Source organism: Cydia strobilella, chromosome 1 (genome assembly GCF_947568885.1).
Source record: "Cydia strobilella chromosome 1, ilCydStro3.1, whole genome shotgun sequence".
Classification (NCBI taxonomy): domain Eukaryota; kingdom Metazoa; phylum Arthropoda; class Insecta; order Lepidoptera; family Tortricidae; genus Cydia; species Cydia strobilella.
Window position 1 is genome coordinate 1,453,012 of NC_086041.1, and position 17,315 is coordinate 1,470,326.

A 17,315-nucleotide genomic window follows, 5' to 3' on the forward strand; every position below is an offset into this window, starting at 1 on the left:
GTATTTTAATTTGATTAATTTGTTTATACGAGACAATCCATTTAAATAATTTTATTATTAGACATAAATCATAGAATTAGGTAATTAACAAACCTGCGTAAAATTACATTATTGATTGTGTACCTATATATAACCTTTCTTTTAACTAATTATATAAACGATTTATGTTTATTGAAGATTATAGTAATTTGTCAAAACACACAAGGCCTATACAGTGTGTCTTGTGACAGGGGCGTAAAATTCAAGACCGTAAACGTGATAATAAATATTAATTGCGATTAATTCATTATCACCCTCTTTATACAAAATTGACAGTTATAGTCTTCATTCTAAACCAGTAATACTTGTAGTGACAGTAACAATAGTTTAAACGTTTACCTTATTACACCAGAATACGATTAATAACCGAATAACTTTCCCAACAGAATATAATTAGGTATAGTTTTTATTCACGGTGGGACAGAAAGGACAGAATACCGGTCCCGCCAAAATCAATTGTTTATTTTTGCTAAAGGTTACATGAAGATCAACCAGCTTTGAATTTTATCTCATGCGAATCAGCCTTGACTATACAAACAGATAGTTAATATTTAGGCATATAAATAATAAAAAGTATATTAGTTGTATTAGTTGTTGATAACCGACTTAATATCAACAGATAAGCAGACACGAGATGAGATACGAAGCAGACAGATGAGAATATTTATAACGCAAAGATGTTACTCTTCGACAGATCTAGAGTAGATTGAGTTTAAAGATCTAATCAGAAGTGCAAGGAACCGCAGGAAAGAAGATAGATAAGATCACACAAGAATGGATTAAATAAGATATTTAAAAAGTCTAACTTTGAAGACACAATTGTGATTCAAGCAGAAAACTAAAAAAATGCAAGCGTCAATGAAGTAAAGCAAGGTTGCAAAACAAAAAGCAAACATGGTTCAACGAGTATCAGACCCAGAAAAGTCAGTCCCCGAAGACACATTCTCCCAACTTTTGGGACATTTTGGAAAATGGCAGTTGATAATCTTCCTGTCAGTATTCCTCATCAAATTTGCATCAGGATGGGTGCAGATGGCCATACTTTTCCTGACGCCTAAAGTGACATATTGGTGTGAAGAGTTCCCCGAGAATTTCACTGGGGTTATGGCTAATGGGAGTTGTTATAAAGAGTGTGTGAAGTATGCGTATGATACGAGTCCTATGGACAGCACTATAGTTTCTGAGTGGGACCTTGTGTGCGATCGGGCGTGGATGGCAAGTTTCACTCAGATGATGCTGCAGTTTGGGATTTTGACTGGGAGCATCGTTTATGGATTCCTTTCTGACAGGTACGTTTAAAGGTATCAATTTTAAAATATCCAAATAACTGCCTAGACATGGTCACAACTTTTTTTTTCAATATTTTAATGTTTAGATATGTTACAATGTATAGCATTTTGACAAAATAACGTAAAGCCTGACCAGGAATATATGATCACGCGCCATGTTGCGGAATTTCACTGGAACTATTTTTTTCATACTATACTGAATTGTCACCCTATACATGAGAATAACAGCGCCCTCTTGACATTGATCATATATTACTGGTCAGGCTTTACTGAGTAGTTTTCTCTGCCTGGATTTTTAATTGATATTAGTTAAATATTTTTTAAAGCATTAGCGTTAGTGTGAAAGCTTGACTAGGTGTCAGGTATAGGTACTAGCTGCGGCCGATCACATTTTAAGTTTTATTAGTTGGGATGTAATATAATTTAATGTTATGATTATCAAATCGCTTCTTGTATAGTTTCATCACAAGTGATGAAGAGGAGGTTAAACATAACCTGAATTTAAAATTGCAACGTTCATTTTCAGATATGGACGGCGGATCACCTTCCTCGCCTCAATCAGCGGCCTCGTCCTCTTCTCGTTCTGCATCCCTTTCTCCACCAACTACATCGTCTTCACCGTCTTCCGTTTCTTCCTCGGCTTCTCCACCGCCGGGACCATGGTCATCTCCTTCGTCATCGTCATGGAGGCCGTGGGCCCCAAGTATAGGGAGGCCTTCGGATGCGTGTTCCATATTCCTTTCATCTTGGGGCATTTGACTATTCCTGTCTTTGCATATTACTTCAGGACTTGGGAGTCGTATACGTTGGCTCTGGCGGTTCCTCAAGTGGTGTACTTGAGTTACTTTCTGATCGTGACGGAATCCCCGAGATGGTTGGTCAGTGTGGGAAGAGTGGATGAGGCCACGGAGATTGTGAAGAAAGCTGCTATCATGTAAGTAGTCTAAACATTCTCTTTTTTCTCTGATAAACTTTGGATTAACTACTGAATTGAGTCCAAAACCCTACTACCAACTATCAACAAATATATGGAAATGTAATGTAATATGATAACATAACGGTGTAGTAAGAATGAACGACAAATAGTTATTTGTGCAACAAGAGAGGAAAGTTGGTTTTTCTTGCGAGTGTTTATTTTGAGTCCCGAGAAAGCGAAAGATTCTAAGGTAGAATCTTGAGCGTAGCGAGGGACTCAAAAACACGAGATGTAAAATAACTTTGCTCTCGTGTTGCACACATAATTTTTCACCTCAGTAGTGAGAACATATTAAAGGTTAAAATGTATTTCGAATTACACAGAATAAACAGAAAAAAAAGTATTATAATATGTACGATACGATAAGATACGATACGATACGATACGAGACGAGACCGGACCGGACCGGACTGGACCGTACCGTACCGTAGTATGAAGTTATGGCCTTCACTAAATTAAAAAGCTACATTGTTTCACTCCCTGGAGTGAGGAAAGTCGCACTTTCCTCACTCCAGGGAGTGACGAAAGTAGGCTTGTTCGAGCTGCTGAGGTGAAAAAAAAATTGGTTGCTACATATAAGGCTCACGCAAATTGCAATTTTTGTACTTATTGAATTTTAATCAAGGGCAAATGTCAAGAAAAATTACAAATATATTGTCTTATTTTCATAGATCAATCGTTACCCGCATACTATACGAATAGCAGTACCATTTTAGTATAAAATAGCTAGTGATATAGCCGAGGGATTTGACTAGCAAATTTTTAATCAGAATTATACTTTAGAGTTATTGAGGTAAAACGTTAAGGCCGTTCCATCGGTTTGCCGCTGTCTCTGTCACATTTCGCAAGAAAGAACGGGAAAGATCATGCGCGCCAAGTGTCAATTTTGATCGAATTTTGTTGATTTTTATTTATTTTAAAAACGTTACCCTACAATATCTAAATTCGAAAGCTATGAAATTATTATTTAAGTTAAGATTGTTTTTTCTTCTTTTTTTGTTTATAGTATCACATAATAAATAACCGAGTAAAGTTGGATTAAAAGTCCGAGTTATAGGTTGTTTTGGGAATTAATTGTATCGAGCGAAGTGTCATAATTCGTGTATCGGAAACTATGATATTAAAGATAATATAGTCAAGAACAACATATATTTTTTCCACAACTAAGAATATCAACGCCACTTAGAAAAACAGGATCATACAAGGAGATTTCTCGCCTTCTGGCTCAGGGAACCGCCTTAAAAGCCACGCAATCGCCAAATCTTCGATCGCAAGTTTTGGGCGGCGTGCCATATCGTTTGATCCTTTCTAATTTTCTGGCTTTACGCCCCGAATGCAATTTGTTACTGAACATGATTCATGACGTTTTATTCTACATATGCCAGTGCTATGACACAATTGTTATTTATCAAACTTTCAGGAACAAAATGCCAACAGACAAGATAGAAGAGACCCTAAAAAAGGTCTCCCACGAGTTGGTAACCCGCGAGGCACCAAAAGTCCACTATGGCGACTTGTTCCGTCCCAATTTGTGGGTCCGGACCGTGTGCTCCTGTGCTTTATGGGTCATTACTGGGGTCACGTTCTTTGGAGTCAACCAGTACATCAGTCAGACTAGCTCCAGTCTTTACATTAGTATTGCCGCTGCTGCCCTAATTCAGGTAAATATTTATATTAATCAGACTACAAAAAATTACTTAAAGTAGTCGTTAGAATTAAATTCTCAAAAATCTTACTTGTTCCTTTTTAGGGTTCCGTACCCAAAGGGTAAAAACGGGACCCTATTACTAAGACTCCGCTGTCCGTCTGTCTGTCACCAGGCTGTATCTCATGAACCGTGATAGCTATAGACAGTTGAAATTTTCACGGATGATGTATTTCTGTTGCCGCTATAACAACAAATACTAAAAAGTACGGAACCCTCGATGGGCGAGTCCGACTCGCACTTGGCCGGTTTTTTTAGTTCTGCTTAACTATCTATTAAATCTATATGTTTGTTTGTTGTTACGTTAATGTTAGTCTTAAGTTGCCTATAAGCTAGGTCCCTACCGAAAATCAGCGCTGCGGCCAGCTGTGGCATTACGCTGCGTCCTTTTTTCGTCCGCTCCTTTTATACACTCTTATGTAACCTACCATCATGTGACGTTAATAAATGTATTCTATTCTATTCTAACTCTGTCTGTCTTTACTTTGTTATTATGAAACTTCACTTGCCACTCAGTCAGTCCTTACAGTCCTATTAATCAGTCACTCCTTTATGCGACAGTTACAATTGATTGTTTCAATATTACCATAAATTACATTCTCTTAACAGGTACCCGCCAACCTCCTGTCAATCTGGTGCGTCCGCACCTTCGGCAGGAAAGCCACAACCATCGCCGCCTTCACCCTCGGCGGCCTCTGCCTCCTAACCCTTGGAGTGGTCGGCGATGACTTCTGGCTCAAATTCACACTCGGAACTCTAGGCGTCAGCTTCATGTCTATCAATGCTGCGACGATTTATATCTACTCGTCTGAATTATTCCCTACTGTAGTCAGGAATATGGGTTTGGGGTTGTGTTCTGTAGGTATGAGGTTTGGGTCCATGTTAGCTCCGTTTATTTCAAACTTAGCGGTGAGCATACCATGGTTGCCGACGGTTATCTTTGGATTGGCGCCGCTGCTTGGAGCAGTTATTTGTTTGTTGCTGCCAGAAACGAAAGGAAAGAAGTTACCGGACTCTTTTGAAGACGTTGAAAGTTAGTTCAGTGCCGTATACGAAATGAACTCGCATAGCGGGATTTTGGCGGCAAAATTGTTAAAAAAGTGATTTAAAAACACGAGGTACAGTCAAGTGTAATATGGGTGCACTCGTCATACTGAAAAATATGTCCCATAACTCTTATGTCAGCGAATTAAGAACTAGGACATTTTTGCGTAAGTTGTATGCACCCATATTTTTACACTTAACTGAGAGTACTTATGTATGATAAAAATCCATACAGTATAGATTTTGATCATTTCATGAAATGCCATTTTAGAATTGATTACCTAACTTCATGATGTGGTTAGGTTAGGTTTGACTTTATCATGATGTGGCATGTGGCCGGTTGGCCATTCATTCGGTGGATCGGTTGATCATTTCATAAAATGATTGCCACTTACGTGAACTTACGTGTGTACCTACTTAAGTGCCTCTGTGTAATTGTAACTTTATATAGGTATGTAAATTAATTAATATTTTGTCCAGATAAGAACCAAATTCGCCTTAAATTATTGTTATGGGTATTAAGAATACATATGATTGTAATTATAAAATAGTTTATTTAAACTTAGTCTAGTGGTTTTGTACAAATTACTATTTTATGATAACGCAGAACAATAGGGATCATTCCGCTTGTTGTCAAAAATACTCCACTTATGTAAATATATTCACATTTTCAGAATAAAAAAGAGGAAATCGCCCGCGCCTACGCGATTAAGTCCCGTCGTTGTGAATAATAATGAGTAAAAATCGTGAAAGTTTAAATCAGTGTATTTAAGAATAAATTATAATTTTAACTTAATATCACAATATCATCTTAAGATCTTAATTAATCGGTAGCTATTGGGTGTGCTTGGTTGTATGATGTTCGTCAGTCCGCGCCTCTTTCGCCCAAAGCGAAGGGAGCCTTCGCAGCTGTCCGCAGGTAGAAATTGCCAGTTAACCTGAAAAAAAAAGTGTTTTAAAGTCTTGCAAATATCTTTTTCTACTGTGCGAAAGAGATAGGTGCTCCCGCCACTGGTGCGCCTTATGCTAATCGTGCTAGCCGCCCAATTATTGAAACTTTTTTAATTTATAAGTTGTACGATTACCCATAATTTTTAATGATGTACCTTGTGATATTTGTTTATGTATGTAAATGTTTATAATTAATTTAATTTGCTGTTTTATTATTTCATATATCCATTTTTAGGGTTCCGTACCAAAAAGGTACAAGGACCCTTATGGTGCGACTCTGCATGTCCGTCCGTCCCTCTGTCTGTCACATTGCTAAATATCTCGCGAACAATTGAAAAAAAACGGATTTATTGAAGCTATCGATTTCAAATTTGCATAGTCATGAACAATGCCCACCCAAACACATTGAAAGTATTATTTGTTAATTTTATTTTTATTTACTATGGAAAATGACCAATAGATATGAAGAGGGGGCAACATTATAGTCTAATTACTAAGTCAATTTGAAAGAGCTCAAATTGTACATTCCATAATTTTTTACAGTAGTAAAAAGAAAAAAAATATGAAGGAAAATGTAAAATAAATACAGTGTCCTCGTAAGAAAGTATCATAGTCTTCGCACTTTCTCTACTGACTGCTAGTTCTCTACGATGAGAGAAAGAGAGACTTACTCGGGGCTAGCCTTAAGTCCCATGTAGACCAGGGGTTCCTCCTTGCACTGTCCTCGTAAAAAAGTATCATAGTCCACGCATTTTCGGGCCATGAATTCGCCCCCCTCTACCGACTCGGCCCAGTACTCCCATGAGCGCCAGTGGCTGCAGAAATCTGGAAAAGGTAGATCATTTTGGAGTTCCGTACCCAAAGGGTAAAAACGGGACTCTATTACTAAGACTCCGCTGTCCGTCCGTCTGTCCTTCTGTCACCAGGTTGTATTTCATGAACCGTGATAGCTAGACAGTTGAAATTTTCACTGATGATGTATTTCTGTTGCCGCTATAACAAATACCAAAAACGTAATAAAATAAATATTTAAGTGGGGCTCCCATACAACAAAAGTGATTTTTTTGCCGTTTTTTGCGTAATGGTACGGAACCCTTCGTGCGCGAGTCCGACTCGCACTTTTTAAATAATGATACGAGTATACTTAGTGGCAGAACAGGATAGAAAGGTTATTGTACCTATATGACCAGTTATCAAGTTGGCGTCATTTTGCACTTTTAAAATCGTCATTGAATACCGAGGGATCTTAATTAAGCAGTTTAAAAATTTTTTACATTCAATCTTAAGTTCGTAAACTCACTCAAAGCGCTTAAGGCGCCTAGAGTGGACTCTAGACTGGTATGCAATGGCATCCAAGCTCTGAATAAGCTTGGAAGGCAAAACAAAGTGCAACTGGTGTGGATCCCAGGGCACGAGGGATTCATGGGCAATGAAAATGCAGATGAACTTGCCAGAGCCGGATCTGCAAACAACCTTATAGGTCCGGAACCATTCGTGGGGCTCTCACAGGGAACCATCACAACGGCTATCAAAGACCTTACTAAGACCAAACACCAGGAAGAATGGGACAGTCTGACGGGTCTAAAGCACTCAAAGCTCTTTATACAAGGGGTAGACTCTGGTTGGAGCAAAAAGCTTTGGAAACTTAGCAAACGGCAACTCCAAATAATAACGGGGGTGTTTACTGGCCATTACGGGGTCAAGGGAATCCTGGCCAAGATGGGGCACGCTGACAACACCGATTGTCGTATGTGTGGCGAAGAGGAAGAGACAATAGAACACCTTATGTGTGAATGTCACGCCCTCGCCAGACAAAGAATGAAGGACTTTGGAACAGGCTACCTGGTACCAAAGGAATTCAAAAAGCTACCCATAAGGTCCATCATCCGGCATATGGAGATGGTGGGGAAGGCTCTTGAGTAGCGGACGGATCTTTCCTAGGGGGTAACTGCACAAAAGATCCCTATGGGTCGAAGTGTATCCGTAAGGGCCCCCGAAACCATAAGATAAGATAAGATAAGTTCGTAAACTCAGGGCTACCCTCACATCCGTCGAAAAACATCATCTGCCCACCAGCAGATGGTCGCCATTATTTTCCCTAAGATTCTTGGTAGGGCAGCATGGTGATGGAGGTAAAAGAATGGCGATCATTTTCATCATTTAATTTTGCTCGGTCGACTAAACGTCGAAAATATCACGAGACCCACCTTCCACAGTAAGCGGAACCGAACCCACCGCCGTCCGTGTGGACCACGTCGACAAAGTTGGCCTCGGAGGGAGACATGGGAAGGCCGAGGAGCGGTGGATAGGCTGGGTCCAGGCCAGTCAACCTGACACATACATCATGAGACCCACCTTCAACAGTAAGCGGAACCGAACCCACCGCCGTCCGTGTGGACCTCGTCGACAAAGTTGGCGTCGGAGGGAGACATGGGAAGGCCGAGGAGCGGTGGATAGGCTGGGTCGAGGCCAGTCAACCTGACACATACATCATGAGACCCACCTTCAACAGTAAGCGGAACCGAACCCACCGCCGTCCGTGTGGACCACGTCGACAAATATGGCGTCGGAGGGAGACATGGGAAGGCCGAGGAGCGGTGGATAGGCTGGGTCGAGGCCAGTCAACCTGACACATACATCATGAGACCCACCTTCAACAGTAAGCGGAACCGAACCCACCGCCGTCCGTGTGGACCACGTCGACAAATATGGCGTCGGAGGGAGACATGGGAAGGCCGAGGAGCGGTGGATAGGCTGGGTCGAGGCCAGTCAACCTGACACATACATCATGAGACCCACCTTCAACAGTAAGCGGAACCGAACCCACCGCCGTCCGTGTGGACCACGTCGACAAATATGGCGTCGGAGGGAGACATGGGAAGGCCGAGGAGCGGTGGATAGGCTGGGTCGAGGCCAGTCAACCTGACACATACATCATGAGACCCACCTTCAACAGTAAGCGGAACCGAACCCACCGCCGTCCGTGTGGACCACGTCGACAAATATGGCGTCGGAGGGAGACATGGGAAGGCCGAGGAGCGGTGGATAGGCTGGGTCGAGGCCAGTCAACCTGACACATACATCATGAGACCCACCTTCAACAGTAAGCGGAACCGAACCCACCGCCGTCCGTGTGGACCACGTCGACAAATATGGCGTCGGAGGGAGACATGGGAAGGCCGAGGAGCGGTGGATAGGCTGGGTCGAGGCCAGTCAAGCTGAAATACATCATGAGACCCACCTTCAACAGTAAGCGGAACTGTAGCCGATAAACATCCAGGCTGCTTTGCCTTGCCTTCATTCGGCCAGAAGTCCGCCGCGCCCGTGGCCGACGGGGAACCGAACCCGCCGCCGTCCGTGTGGAGCGCGTCCACGAACACGGCGTCGGCGGGGGACATGGGAGGGCCGAGCAGCGGCGGGTAGAAGCCGGGGTAGGCCGGGTCGAGGCCGGTCAACCTACAGTAACAATAATATTGTCTTCGGTTACCGCGATAGTTACTCATGAAATAAAACTATGAAAACGGTTTTTATCGCGTATATATATGATATATCTTTACTTGAAAAATAATTATAGTGTATAACTAGCCTTATGAACCAATTTTGCATGTACAACCAGCCTTAAAGTTTGTAGTCTATGATTGTTCATTATTTTAGTATGTGGGTATTTTTGCACTTTGTAATTTTTCCTCAGTCACCCGTTGACCACGAACGCTGTAAAGAGTTCGAAACGTCGGGATGTATTATAAATTCAATATACGCGATATAATCCGTTTTCATAGTTTTATTTCTACAGTAACAATATTTTTGAGCTTTGACGCGTAAATCAGAGCATAGAATAGACAAACAGGCAATAAAGCTCTATTTAGACGGTTCAAGAGCTTGCATACGATTTTATATACATGGAATTAATCGAATATTGCATCCAAGTTCTTGAACCGTCTAAATGAGGCTTAAGGCAATTGTAAGAACGTTTTGACAGCTGCAGTAGATGGCGCTGTACAGCCACGTAAGTACAGGGTGGCCAAATAACAGGTATACACTAAAATTTTGTAATTTGTATGAAATATTAAAAATATTAAGTATTCCTTGTATTTAGGGCCGACAGTTAAACATGGAAAATAATGTCAGACAAATGTCCACCTCTAGCAGCATGGCAGATGTGAACCCTTTTCATCGCATTTTTCATCACATTTAACATATTTCCTGGGTTATCTCAGTGACGGTGTCTCAAATATTTTGTTTTAATTGCGTACACGATGAGGAACCGCTTTATCTGTTACGATGCCATACTGCTCAAATTTTGTCACTAAACGAGCTATTGTTAGAATCACACCTACGCGAGGTGAGATTTCTACCAAAAATTGGCCGCAATTGTCTTAGTTTCCGCAATACATGATTGGATTGAGTTAATAATTAAAACATGTTGTTCCGTCGTAAAACGCTCCATAAGTAACTTGCAAATTTGCCGTACGACCCACAGGAAGACACCTGTCAATAACGAAAATGTAAATATACCTGGGCACTTTTGTTTTCCTATCTGCTAGGAACCGTGCGGCGATCCCCAGCAGCTGAGCGCCCATAGAGTGCCCCACGAAGTGAAGCCCTTCCAGAGAAAGTCCGCCTTTTATTAACCGCGCTATTGCCTTCCCTGTCTCTTCACCTACCTAAAAAGAGATAAGGAATAATTTATAGTTGGTCAAACCAAATTGTCAGTAAATAAGAACAAAAAAAACTATACTCATCATTTTCTTTTGGGTGCTCGTACTAGTGTAAATCAATTCTCTCTGTCTATGTTTGAAATGAGACAGTCCTTTGACAAACTATAGCATACCTACTTACCACACTGATACGATGTTAGATAAAAATAATAAATTTCGTTCTGGTAAGCGTCGTAACTGCCTGCAGCGCTGGGACACCTTGGGGCTTAGCCAATATGAAAATCATTGATCTTGGCTGTTAGGCTCATCGTTCTACCAAGTTTAGGTTTAAGTTTATCCGATCACTGTGAATATTTCCATCTTATTAAGTATAATCCTTCATTATAACAGAACTTAGGGTCCCGTAAGGAACTTTTACCAACCCTGATTTTCAATAAATTGATGACGAAAACAGAAAAACCTACTAACCGCCTTCAAGCCGATGGCAGAGACTACGTAGTTACCGAACGTCAGGTTCGACCAGTCCAGGAGTAGCGCGTTGTACTCCCCATTCTGCAAATACGCTTCCATCACGCGCTTGACGCTTGCGTCTGTAAACAGCTCCACATAGCTGCAATTTGAAAACACCTACTAACCGCCTTCAAGCCGATGGCAGAGACGACGTAGTTACCGAACGCCAGGTTGGACCAGTCCAGGAGTAGCGCGTTGTACTCCCCATTCTGCAAATACGCTTCCATCACGCGCTTGACGCTTGCGTCTGTGAACAGCTCCACATAGCTGCAATTTGAAAACACCTACTAACCGCCTTCAAGCCGACGGCAGAGACTACGTAGTTACCGAACGCCAGGTTCGACCCGTCTAGGAGTAGCGCGTTGTACTCCCCATTCTACAAATACGCTTCCATCACGCGCTTGACACTTGCGTCTGTGAACAGCTCCACATAGCTGCAATTTGAAAACACCTACTAACCGCCTTCAAGCCGATGGCAGAGACTACGTAGTTACCGAACGCCAGGTTCGACCAGTCCAGGAGGAGCGCGTTGTACTCCCCATTCTGCAAATACGCTTCCATCACGCGCTTGACGCTTGCGTCTGTGAACAGCTCCACATAGCTGCAATTTGAAAAAAGAAACAATTAGGGCTACTTGCACCATTCCTGGTAGCGGCTACGGAGACTGCTTACCATCAGCCGGGCCGCATGTTTGCCACAAATATATTATAAAAAACAGGCCAAGTGCGAGTCGGACTAGCCCACCGAGGGTTCCGTACTTTTTTAGTATTTGTTGTTATAGCGGCAACAGAAATACATCATCTGTGAAAAATTTCAACTGTCTAGCTATCACGGTTCATGAGATACAGCCTGGTGACAGACAGACAGACGGACAGCGGAGTCTTAGTAATAGGGTCCCGTTTTACCCTTTGGGTACCCTAAAAACCTATCCTTACCCGTGAGCGTAGACAACGGTGGGCCGCTGCGGGTCGAAGTTGGGGTCAGCTAGAAGCCGCTTGGTCTCTCTGATGTGGTACCCGGCCGCCTTGGTTGCGTTTGGGCTGGAAAATATATATATATATTAAAAAAAAAAACATTTATTTCAGACATTGTCCATATTTTGTTAGTTGTTAAGTAAACTTATAACTACGGTTAACTTAAAAAATAAACTTAAATAACTATCTTAGGTGCTAAAGATAAATGCAGAGAGGACCAGTGTCTTATCAGGCCACTGTCCCATCTGTCAGCCACGACGGTCAGGAGACTGTGGCGGCTGTCGCGCACCCTGCGGAGCGTCGCGGCGCAGCGCTTGCGCAGTGTCGCGTGGAATCCGTCCACATGAGCATCCGCGAACATGCCAGACGCACTGCAGTACCGAGGCAGCCGCAACAGTACCCTGAACGCGTCATTATATTGTACGCGCATGGCGTTGAAAGCCCTTTGTGTACCGAGTCCACAGGCTGCAGGTGTACAGCGATGTACAGAACACTTGAAATAATGTTACTTTAACTTACGCTGTACACCGGCTGAACCTGCGAGCTATCATATTGGCCCTGACGGCCAGGGCCCTCCGCTCCCTCTCAATATCGGTGTCATCACGGAAATCGTCGGTTACCAAGTGCCCAAGGTATTTAAATGAGGAAACCCTTTTCAGTTCCACGCCATTCAAACGAATGGGTGGGACGTGTGATGGGCACTTGCTTCCCGCTTTGAACACCATATATTCGCTCTTGCTTACATTATATTTAAGGTTATGCGTTAGGGCATATGACTCACACCTTTCAATAAGCAATCTCAGACCACCGGCCGACGGACTCAACAGTACCATGTCATCGGCATAGCTTATGTTATTGAAACATACCCTATCTATATGACAGCCTACACGTGTACTGCTGAGCTCGCCGATCAAGGCATCGATATACAAATTGAAAAGTTTGGGCGAGGTCAGTCCCCCCTGCCTCACCCCGCACTCCAGACCGTATTCGTCCGACAACACACTACCCCAGCGAACACAATTCCGTTGGCCAGCATACCAACACCTGAATATGCGTGTGAGTTCCTTAGGGAAATGCACTTCGTCTAGCTTATTCCAAAGTAGATCATAATTAACAAGATCGAAGGCTTTGGAAAGATCGAGAAAACACGCATAAACAGGTGTTTTTCTGCGTGTGTAGTACTCGACAGCTTGCTTTAAACAAATGATGGCACTTTCAGTAGATAAACCGGCTCGAAAGCCGAACTGTGCATCATGTAATTTTATACATTTGTCCAATTGCACATTGAGCAAGCCGTCGAGCACCCTAGCCACAATTGTTGCTAGTGATATAGGCCTGTAGTTAGCTCTGTCGGATATGTCACCCGTTTTATTTAACAGATATATTATATTTAACAGATATTTATATAACAGATATATAATTTATAAACTGTAATAGATGTCATATATTAAAGAAAAAGTGACGAAGCCCTCCAGCGGCGAAGGCCGGATTCGAACCGGCGTCTTTAGCTATCGCGGCTAACGCCATGAACTCCTAGGCCACCTCGCCACGGCACTTTACACGCCACATTTCTCGACTATATGCCATCTTAGTAAGACTAAGCGTCTTTGACCAGCTCTAAGGGCAAGCAGTGCGCGCTTGCACCTCCTAAACGAATTCCTTACGGAATTACGTTATAGCGAGAGAGACCGGTGCTGCCATCTATGAACGACTTTGGGAACAAATTAAATTATTTTATTAAATATTTTGTGTCTTTTTAAGTAGTCATACGTGTCGTAATAGATGTCATATATTAAAGAAAAAGTGACGAAGCCCACCAGTGGTGAAGGCCGGATTCGCCGGCCGGAAACGCCATGAACCCCTAGTTCATGGCGTTACAGTTTATAATTTATATATAGTAGTGTGACTACTTAAAAAACACAAATCATAATATTTAATAAAATAATTTGATTTGTTCTCAAAGTCGTTCACAGATATATAAGTTAAACGTCCCAATGCTCGACATGCTAATGCTCAATAGATGACCGTGTCCAGTGTACGGGAAAATACATAAAATAATATATAGCATTAGGTATAAATTGATTGATTGATGTTACCTGTACAATCGCAGGATGACATCGTTGACGCTGATTTTACGGCCTTCGGGTACTGTAACATAACAGATTTTTAAGCTTAGAATAAATTTAAGTGGAAGAATACTGCCTCGGGGCAAACTTGAACATTACTCACCTGAGACTTTGGAACGAATTATCTGCCGGAAGCTGTCGTAGGAGAGCGGAAGTCTGGCCTCCCTCTGCCCCTGACACGACAATGACACTAGAACATGTTCAACAATAATTTAGGAAAAATATATATAACTAGCTGTTGCCCGCGACTTCGTACGCGTAATTATATATATTACTATGAAGTTTCAAGTACCTAGCTTAAAATAAAATTAGGACCACGACAAAATTTCAACCCCTTTTTAACCACTTTAGGGGATGAATTTTTAAACACGCTGAAATCACTTTTCTTGTATTCTAATAACATGCCTTTATGCAAAGATTCAAGTCGCGCACTTAAAAAAATGTTTGACCTCCATACAAACTTTCTACCCCTTTTTCACCATCTTAAGGGACGAATTTTCAAAAACGCTGAAATTACTTATTAATAATATGCCTAAAAAATAAAATTCATAAAATTTATGATCTCCATACAAACTTTCAACCCCTTTTTCACCATCTTAGGGGATGAATTTTGAAAAACCCCTTCTCAGTGGACACTAACGTCATAAAAGTTATCTATTGTGAAAAATTCAGCTCTCTAGGTCGAACGGTTTGGGCTGGGCGTTGATTTAAGTGAGTCAGTCAGTCAGTTAGTCAGGACTTTTACGTTTATATATATAGATAAAAATTAGGTTAGACTTAAATATCAGAAATCTACAGGGTGTCCCAGAACTATCACGTCACAGTGACAACGGAGGTACATAGAATATCCTCCGGAATAAGAAATAAGTTAGATAATACGCAAATTATGCCTAACATTGAAACTACCTATAAAGTCACGGTCGACGGCTTATGTAAGGAGAATCAGCATAAATAACCGCCTGTTAACACATTATAAACGTATTACTTTATAAATATGTTAGGCCACGAGAATAGTAGATTGTTAAACAAGGGATGAAAGGCACTCTCACTGCGGTCGAGCGCCAAACTACCTCGGCAACAATGATGCCTTTCACCCGAGTTAAACACTACTTTTCATTTTGAATACGAGAAAAGTAAAATGCATGTTTTTTTTTAACGTGACTAAGTATACATTTTTATAGTATTTCTTGAGGGTACTTTCAATTAACAATTTAGGAAAAAGTATCATTATTTATGGAATGGAAATTGTATAGCAAATCCATTTAAACCCAGATTTCAATTGCTTATCGTATAAAATATAAAAAAAATCGTACCTGGAACGCAAAATGCTCTAGTGCAGAAACGTATCATTTTCTGCACACCTTTTAGAACAACAATGACCCTCTTTCAGAGCAGAGAAATGAAAAATATATTATATTGATTTAAACTAACACGATTTTCACTCATAATTTTAAACTAACGCGGGACTTAATCACGTAAAAACTTACGTTTATTTATGGCCTGACGTTTCGAACGTGACGTTACGTTCGTGGTCACAGGCAGCCTTTTATTTAAAAAAAAATTATGACTAGCGGAATGAGCTTCGTTCGAAATCCGTTTCATTAACTTGCAATGGTGAAATGCACACAAGTGCTTTTCCTCGATTACAGTGGAATTTAATTTTACTCCGGTCCGCTTAATTGCCTCGATTTCCGCTTATAAGGTACCCATTTTCTGTGGAAAGCGAGCTTTCTAACTTTAAATATTTCATAAAACAATGATTTGAGTATCCATTTACACCATAGTAGGTACGATGTATATCTATGATTGTACACTTTGCGTATACGGGAGATAGTACGAGGTACGTAAAATATAGAGTTAGGTACGTAATGTATATCTATGATTGTACAACCTACCCAAAATATAGTGGACTGTGGGTTTAAACGGACTCATTTCTGAAGTCACAATATCACTCGATGGTTACAACAGAAATTATTTAAAACCTTCACAATTTTTTTACACTCACCAATCAGTATAAAAAATAGTGTCATCAAATCCATAATAGATGAGCACTGTTGCCGGCGCGTAGTCGTAAACTGGAGTCGCGGGTTCGATCTTGATCTTGTTAGCGGGCGGCCTCGACCGTCACACTGTTAATTCTCTGTGCTATTCCTCAAATACTCGTCTTTGACATTACGAGTATACAACGTGGGCCTTATCAACTTGTCATACAAGCAAAAATGAAAAAAGAAATCAAACAAAAAATGCACTTGCGTTATTTATATTTAATATTTTTGCGTCATTTTACTTTTGTTACAACTGTTTACTTACCTAGTACAGTCGCCATCAGATATATCGGAGCGGCCAAGGTGCTCACAAATATCTGAACACGGCTCTATTGTCAAGGCGTTAGAGTGCGTGTTCAGATATTGTGAACACCTCGGCCGCTCCGATATATCTGATGGCGACTTTACCTACATACGGGTACAAATACACAAATAGCAAATTTCAATACATACACAAGAATCGCACTTAAACTATAGTGAGACATATTTAAAAATATTGAAATCAGTACGGTTTCTGAGGAACCGGTTTCACTCGTGCCTGAGGAAGGATTCCCAAAGAATCCGAAACATGTCGCCAAAAGCGACTAAAAATAATAGTGAGTAAAAACCGTAAGGATCTAAATACTTACACAAGAATTGATTTTATTTAATCATCCAACCTGCTCCCACGAAACTCCCACGAAATTTCACGAGAATCAGTTGAGAAATTGCGGACATACGAAAACATATGTTGAAACGGAGACCATCGCTAACGCTCGGTCAATTAGGTACAGAATCTTAAAGACGGGTAAAAATTACATTGTAAGGATCATTATTCGCATCAACTCCATTGTTATTACTGTAATAAGTCTAGTAGGATAGGCAGTTAGAAAAAATCTGTAGCATGGATAATCAATGTTCCTTTATGTGGTAATTGTAAATTACTCGATAATTGAAGAAGTTTAACCATGTTTACCAAGATCATAAAACAATGAACATGAATCATGGTCATTTACATA

The 17,315-nt window shown here is 41.1% G+C and overlaps 2 protein-coding genes across 2 annotated transcripts; one reads left to right on the forward strand and one right to left on the reverse strand.

The window, feature by feature from the left end:
* The first annotated feature begins 655 nt into the window (after nt 1-655).
* Nucleotides 656-6,204, forward strand: LOC134749379 (organic cation transporter protein-like). Its single transcript, XM_063684331.1, has 4 exons — nt 656-1,328; nt 1,855-2,262; nt 3,725-3,965; nt 4,619-6,204. Exons 1-4 carry the CDS (start codon nt 934-936, stop codon nt 5,045-5,047), a joined length of 1,473 nt encoding a protein of 490 aa, XP_063540401.1. The 5' UTR covers nt 656-933; the 3' UTR covers nt 5,048-6,204.
* Nucleotides 5,803-16,359, reverse strand: LOC134752077 (pancreatic lipase-related protein 2-like). The gene is made up of 9 exons (XM_063687674.1): nt 16,278-16,359; nt 14,376-14,462; nt 14,243-14,294; nt 12,108-12,212; nt 11,632-11,773; nt 10,520-10,668; nt 9,246-9,460; nt 6,676-6,829; nt 5,803-5,991 (listed from the first exon to the last, which is right to left on the reverse strand). Exons 1-9 carry the CDS (start codon nt 16,309-16,311, stop codon nt 5,919-5,921), a joined length of 1,011 nt encoding a protein of 336 aa, XP_063543744.1. The 5' UTR covers nt 16,312-16,359; the 3' UTR covers nt 5,803-5,918.
* Between the last annotated feature and the right edge of the window lie 956 nt (nt 16,360-17,315).

What these genes read in the sequence shown, in the direction of transcription:
- LOC134752077 (XM_063687674.1), bottom strand. Translation starts at nt 16,311, where the DNA reads ATGGATTTGATGACACTATTTTTTATACTGATTG. An exon ending in GTCATCCTGCGATTGTACAG is followed by an intron (nt 12,213 to 14,242) that starts GTAACATCAATC and finishes TATATTTTCCAG; the next exon opens with CCCAAACGCAACCAAGGCGG. An exon ending in CTGCCATCGGCTTGAAGGCG is followed by an intron (nt 10,669 to 11,631) that starts GTTAGTAGGTGT and finishes ATCTCTTTTTAG; the next exon opens with GTAGGTGAAGAGACAGGGAA.
- LOC134749379 (XM_063684331.1), top strand. Translation starts at nt 934, where the DNA reads ATGGTTCAACGAGTATCAGACCCAGAAAAGTCAGTCCCCGAAGACACA. An exon ending in TATGGATTCCTTTCTGACAG is followed by an intron (nt 1,329 to 1,854) that starts GTACGTTTAAAG and finishes GTTCATTTTCAG; the next exon opens with ATATGGACGGCGGATCACCT. An exon ending in CCGCTGCTGCCCTAATTCAG is followed by an intron (nt 3,966 to 4,618) that starts GTAAATATTTAT and finishes TTCTCTTAACAG; the next exon opens with GTACCCGCCAACCTCCTGTC.